This window comes from Staurois parvus, unplaced genomic scaffold (assembly GCF_062004578.1).
Source record: "Staurois parvus isolate SC_StPar_1 unplaced genomic scaffold, SC_StPar_1.0 ptg000860l, whole genome shotgun sequence".
Classification (NCBI taxonomy): Eukaryota; Metazoa; Chordata; class Amphibia; order Anura; family Ranidae; genus Staurois; species Staurois parvus.
Genome location: NW_028318656.1, coordinates 1,277,923 through 1,284,765, shown reverse-complemented (window position 1 = coordinate 1,284,765; position 6,843 = coordinate 1,277,923). Strand labels below are relative to the sequence as shown.

General features: G+C 39.2%; 1 protein-coding gene across 1 annotated transcript; it reads left to right on the top strand.

The window, feature by feature from the left end:
- The first annotated feature begins 2,798 nt into the window (after window positions 1–2,798).
- LOC149443290 (olfactory receptor 13D1-like) lies at window positions 2,799–3,731 on the top strand. The gene has a single exon (XM_089655689.1). The coding sequence runs from the start codon at window positions 2,799–2,801 to the stop codon at window positions 3,729–3,731; it is 933 nt and encodes a 310-aa protein (XP_089511815.1).
- Window positions 3,732–6,843: the final 3,112 nt, after the last annotated feature.

Sequence of the window (6,843 nt, the reverse complement as noted above, 5' to 3'; positions counted from 1 at the left end):
AGGGAATTTAGTATTACGTACTCCAATAACGTCCATAATCACACCCCTGTCACAGGTTTTGGTTTTGATGCTCAGATCGTATTACTCCTAATGAAAATTCTTAAGCACTACAGAAAACCCTTCTTAAAAAGACCAGAAACTACACCTTTCTAAGTACTAGTTCATGTATATAAAGTTTCCCTAAAAGGTGGATGCTAAGTGCCAGGTAGTGGTACTCTGATCATAACAAAGACTTGCCCTCTTAGAACTTAAAGTATAACTAAATGCAAAACTGTTTTAGATCTGGATAAAGTAGGAGAAGCTAGAACCCCTATCAAGTGTTTATTGCTGTCTGTGTCCCAGTGAAGGAGATTCAGTCTTGCTAAATGTCATGATTTCCAATGCCAATTAGACTGAAAGTAAAAAAAAAATCCCAAATTTTAGTTGCAATCAGAACAGGATTACAGGGGAAATCTTCCAATGGGGACACTTGTTCTCATGAAAACTGACTAACAGAACTGGCAGAGAGGGAACATCTAGTGAATGAATGACAATGACAAAAAAAATGTGAAAGTGGTTTGACACTTCCAAAAAAAAAAAAAAATTGGCTTTAGTTAAATTTTGATGTCACACTTTTTAGTACACTTTTCCCAATGATAATGATAATGATTAGAAAAGGTTTGTTAATCAATCCCCTAATATGCAAAAAATATGCCGCAAGGACACATAGGACTTTGGGGACTTTGGGGAACTAAGCAACACACACTCATGAGACGCTGAATACTAACATAATAACTGCTTTAATCCATGTATTGCTGCACTATAGTGCAATCTGCAGAAAGACACGGATCTAATGACATCTTTTATTGAAATATGAAGACAAAAGGAACAGTTATGAGCAGCATTATTATTGTTATCATCTCATTATCATAATTTTTATTACTATTTTATGTTAAAGAAAAGTAAGCTTGAGAGCAATTTTTATCATTTTCTATCAATTTCTAAAATAAGTATGTTAGTAAAAATGTATTATTCACATGAAAAAAGCCTTCAGGTAATTTTAAATACTCATTGCTCAATTTTTCAAATTGTCATATAGTGCTATGGTGGGGCTTGTAAAATGGTTTGTTTACAACATGAACTAATTTATTTATATATCATTCAGAATAAAATGGCTGAGAATAAGGTAGCCTATATGTGCCCCAATGGTTGCAAGCAAACGTGTGGACTTGAGCTTTTCCTATGGGTCAATTAGGTTAAATGGAGGCTAGGAATTATAACTTCTGAGTGTCGTTGTCACACAAAGATTTTTTAAAGTTTAAAGTTTAAAATTTTTAAAAATGGAATTATTATGTTTGCTGTAGAGAACACATAACAAAGCTTTGACTATCTTTTTTGTAAGAAAAGTTGGAATTGAAGCACCACACCACTGTTAAGAGGTCCAGATTCAACTGTATTCCTTTAAAGTTATGGGGTATAATTTGAGAATTAGCTAACGTGTTTTGGGTGTCCAAGTGCTCCCTTTATCAAGGCTTGACTGGCAATAAACTAAACAAACCAGGAGTGAACTGACCTGCAATGGTATTTATTCCATTGTGAATTAAAAGCAAAGGCCTAATCAGCAGCTTGTTTGGCAGCCAGTAGTGTGGTGCTTCAATTTCAACTTTTCTTACAATACACTACAAGCCAGGGAGACTGTGGAGATCTTCTGGGGTGTAGAAGCCACCTGCCCAGGAACCAGATCATTTACACCAACATAATATCTTAAGATAACAATACCAGTGGAGTGTACCTGCGGGTCCAGCGCTGCCTTTCCACTTTCCACAATAATCTTTTTTGGCAAAGGTCAAGACAGATGTCGGAGTAAATGCAATGCAGGAAAAGGACAAGAAGATTCTCTTACCACAAGCTGTACTACCCGTCTATGGCACAGGGAACAATTTAAAACGAAACTCTAGGCAGATATAAAAGATTGAAATTAAAGGCAGCTCCATTATGAGAAGAAGCAGCCAATCAGTGCATGTACTGACAAGAAGCATGTAGGTGGGAGGAAGGATACGAAATTGGAAGGGATTTAGTGAGAGATAGTTATGAGATTGGTAGGGATCTTGTACTTAGCCTTACATGATATCTATCAGAATTTGGTTATTTGTTCCATAGGTTAGAGATTTTGGTCAGTGTCATATAGTGAATATATCTTCTTTTTAGTGGTGGTGGGTTGGCTGGCTGCAGTCTCCATCTCTTCCCTGTTTGGTCCAGTGCTTCCAGTGCTGTCCCCTGCATTTTTGTGGGGGTCCTGGTCTGTGTATCACTTCGGGTGGCGGTCTTGTGGGGATTGTAGGATTCACGCATGCCCACATCAGTACTGTGTGGTAAGCTGTATATATGGTTTAATTTGTTCTATGTCATGTGTGGTCCCTGAGGAAGCAGTTTTTTTAAACCATCAGGAATGCACAAGGGTCCGTGTAACGGTTGCAGAATCCTTCTATGTTTTTAATGGTGTTTTGTTCAATCCGTGGAAGCATCTATGATCATTTAGACCCGATATTTTAATATTTATGTTTGTTGTAATAAAATGATATCATTTATGAACATTGATTGTGTTACTGCCTGGAGTACAAAGCCTTTAAAGTCCTCGTGGTTTTATTAGGAGTGTTTCATTCCAATTGTGGTTTGACATTCATACATAATTATTTTATTTAAAATAGAGGCAAAAAGTTTCTTGAATAATCTATGTAGCAGACAATGAAAAATACAAAACAAATGATAACGTTATAAGAACCAAAAATATTTCTTCATCGCAGTTTGGAGTGATTGATATGTACACCCAAAACCAAAGTACTGTCACTGAGTTCATTCTTCTTGGCCTCTCATCGGATCCTTTCATACAAATCCTGCTGTTCCATATTTTCCTGGTAGCTTACATGATCACACTGACTGGGAATTTCCTTATCATTCTGGCTGTGAAGACTGACAAACCTTTGCACACCTCCATGTACATCTTCCTGTCTAGTCTCTCTTTAGTGGACATCTGCTACACTTCCGCCATTGTACCCAAAATGTTAGTAAATTTTCTTTCAACTAAAAAGAGTATTTCATTCACTGGCTGTGCTGTCCAGTTCTGTGTTTCCCTGATCTTGGGAGAAACTGAGTGTCTTCTTCTGGCATTCATGGCCTATGACCGATATGTGGCTATCTGCATCCCTCTGCATTACAATATGATCATGAACACAACGGTCTCTTTTCGTATTGTCAGCATATCATGGTTGACTGGTTGCGTCATTTCATCTTTTGACACATATTTTACATTCAGCTTAACCTTTTGTGGCCCTAACACCATCAACCACTTTTTCTGTGAGCTCCCTCTGTTGCTTCGGCTCGCTTGCAGTGACATCTCAGTAATGGACATCATAAAACTGATTTGCTTGCCCTTAATGCTTTTCATCCCACTTTCACTAATCCTCATTTCATATATCCGAATCATAATTGCTGTCATGACAATTCGTTTGGGAAAAAGGAAAGCATTTTCCACATGTATTCCCCACCTTGTGGTGGTGTTCATGTTCTATGGATCGGCCATATTTATGTATGTTAGACCTGAACATTTGGTTACAGGAGACACAGACAAAAGGGTGGCAGTGTTTTACACAGTGATCACCCCGATGCTGAACCCCTTGATCTATAGCCTGAGGAACAAAGATGTTCAGAAAGCCATAAGGCAGCTGATAAGAGCTAAGAAGGATTGCAGTTGATTAGGTAAAATTGGTACAATGTCCCAAGCTCAAGTTCTCCTTTGTTTTTGTTCTTGATCAATTATTTTTATTGAATTTCCATTTTTCAGAGGTAACAAAGATGTAACCATGGCATATTTCAGCAGGAATGTGGGGGAAAGCAGTTCCAAAAACCTTCCACTATGAATGTATGTAAAGGTTGGGGTACTAGGGCGTGCTGGAGGGTCTATGATGCTGGCTGCTAAGGAATCTGTTGCCATTGTGGGGGGGGGTTTCTTCTTTCTGGTGGGGAATCTATTGCTGCTGGTGGGGAATTTATTATTTCGGAGGGGGGGGTCTACTGTTGAAGAAGGGGTTTACTGATGCTGGCTACTGGGAGATCTATTGTTTCTGACAGGCAGATAATTTTGTTGGGTGGATCTATTGTTGCAGGAGGGGTCAATACTTGTTCTGTTTTCTCTAAAAGGGCCATACTGGGTGGGTAGGGGGTGGAACCAAGGGTCAGTGTTCAGAGGTGGGTATGGGTGGAGACAAGGGGGGAAGTACCTGCAGCTATTCTCTGAGGAAAAAAATTCCCTGGATATAACATAATAAAAAGTACAAGGAGGTATTATGCTCATAGCTAAATAAAATTTGTTAATTACTTGGGAGCCACTAATAAGAGTTGAAAAAGGATCGCTGACAATATCACAGTCTCATACTGTGTATATAAAATGTAAAAAAACTCTACATGTCGAGCTCCCAATATACTAAAATATCAATCAAATCAAAATAAACAAAAAATCAAATATATAAAAAATAACTAAGTAATAACACCCCTATTAAATTATAATTAGAGATGAGGCGAACCGGAATTCGATACGAATTTCAGGAAAAATTCGATTCGCGTCGAATCCGAATATTTGCCTACTTCGGGTGCGCGAATCGGATTTTTCCCGATCAGCTGGCAAAAGTGTCCCTGCAGAGAGCTCCGCTATTTCTGACAGTTCTCTGACAGTTCCTTCACATGTACAGCGGTTGAAACATTGTATCTATTTGTTTCCATTTAGGATACAGATGTTTTTATTCGGAAACAGATACAATGTTTCAACCGCTGTACATGTGAAGGAACTGTCAGAGAACTGTCAGAAATAGAGGAGCTCTGCAGATACACTTAGCGGAGCTCTGCAGATACACTTTTTGCCGGCTTGGAATTCTTCTTATTTTCATCCTACTTCTTCTTCTTCTTCTTCATCCTCATCCTCAGAAGAAGAAGAAGAGGATGAGGATGAGGATGAAGAAGAAGAAGAAGTAGGATGAAAATAAGAAGAATTCCAAGCCGGCAAAAAGTGTATCTGCAGAGCTCCGCTAAGTGTATCTGCAGAGCTCCGCTAAGAAATAGCGGAGCTCTGCAGATACACTTTTTGCCGGCTTGGAATTCTCCTGCTTCTCATCCTTCTTCTTCTTCTCATCCTTCTTCTTCTTCTCATCCTTCTCCTTCTTCTCATCCTTCTCCTTCTTCTCATCCTTCTTCTTCTTCTCATCCTTCTCCTTCTTCTCATCCTTCTTCTTCCCATCCTTCTCCTTCTTCTCATCCTTCTTCTCATCCTTCTCCTTCTTCTCATCCTTCTTCTCATCCTTCTTCTCATCCTTCTTCTCATCCTTCTCCTTCTTCTCATCCTTCTCCTTCTTCTCATCCTTCTCCTTCTCCTTCTTCTCATCCTTCTCCTTCTTCTCATCCTTTTCCTTCTCCTTCTTCTCATCCTTCTCCTTCTTCTTATCCTTCTCCTTCTCCTTCTTCTCATCCTTCTCCTTCTTCTCATCCTTCTTCTCATCCTTCTCCTTCTTCTCATCCTTCTTCTCATCCTTCTCCTTCTTCTCATCCTTCTCCTTCTTCTCATCCTTCTTCTCATCCTTCTCCTTCTTCTCATCCTTCTTCTCATCCTTCTCCTTCTTCTCATCTTTCTTCTCATCCTTCTCCTTCTTCTCATCCTTCTCCTTCTTCTCATCCTTCTCCTTCTTCTCATCCTTCTCCTTCTTCTCATCCTTCTCCTTCTCCTTCTTCTCATCCTTCTCCTTCTTCTCATCCTTCTCCTTCTTCTCATCCTTCTCCTTCTCCTTCTTCTCATCCTTCTCCTTCTTCTCATCCTTCTTCTCATCCTTCTCCTTCTTCTCATCCTTCTCCTTCTTCTCATCCTTCTTCTCATCCTTCTCCTTCTTCTCATCCTTCTTCTCATCCTTCTCCTTCTTCTCATCCTTCTTCTCATCCTTCTTCTCATCCTTCTTCTCATCCTTCTCCTTCTTCTCATCCTTCTCCTTCTTCTCATCCTTCTCCTTCTTCTCATCCTTCTCCTTCTCCTTCTTCTCATCCTTCTCCTTCTCCATCTTCTCATCCTTCTCCTTCTCCTTCTTCTCATCCTTCTCCTTCTCCTTCTCCTTCTTCTCATCCTTCTCCTTCTTCTCATCCTTCTCCTTCTCCTTCTTCTCATCCTTCTCCTTCTCCTTCTTCTCATCCTTCTCCTTCCTCATCTCCAAGGGCATTTAAATTAAAGGTACAGTGTTCTGCACTAATTTAAAGGCTCTCTGAAGCCTAGAAACCCTTTTTATAAGTTAACTTCGTAGCGAATAAATTCGCATCGAATCGAATTTCTTCCTGAAATTCGGCGAATCAGCCGAATCGAATTTTTGAATAATTCGCTCATCTCTAATTATAATATAAAAAACGTGAATCTCAAAATAATCCCCAGAAAGAAATGTGTTATAAAAAAAAAACATTACTTTGATCATTCAAAAAAAAAAAGAAAAGAAAAGAATTTTATATATAAAAAAAGTCCCCAAAAAAGTGATTGCGTGATCCAAAATGCAATAATTGTGACTTTTTGTGAATCCTTGTAATGGTAAAGTTGTACGCTCACCTCCTTACAAGCCTAACAGATAGGCTTATTGCGCTTTTTGTTCACATAAATGGAACCTGCTATGATTTGCTGCAGCATACCATAGATGTTGGGTGTCTCCTAAGTGCTCTGCAGCACTTGCCTCCTTGTCTGCTCGTTATCCCTGCAGGGATCTTTCACTCCTTCAGCTGCTATGGATCTCCTCCTTAATCCTCTCCTAGATATTCCTTGATGTCATAGAGAAAAAAAGAAATATGGAC

Excerpts from the sequence above, each read along its gene's own strand:
- LOC149443290 (XM_089655689.1), top strand. The coding sequence starts at position 2,799 with ATGTACACCCAAAACCAAAGTACTGTCACTGAGTTCATTCTTCTTGGC.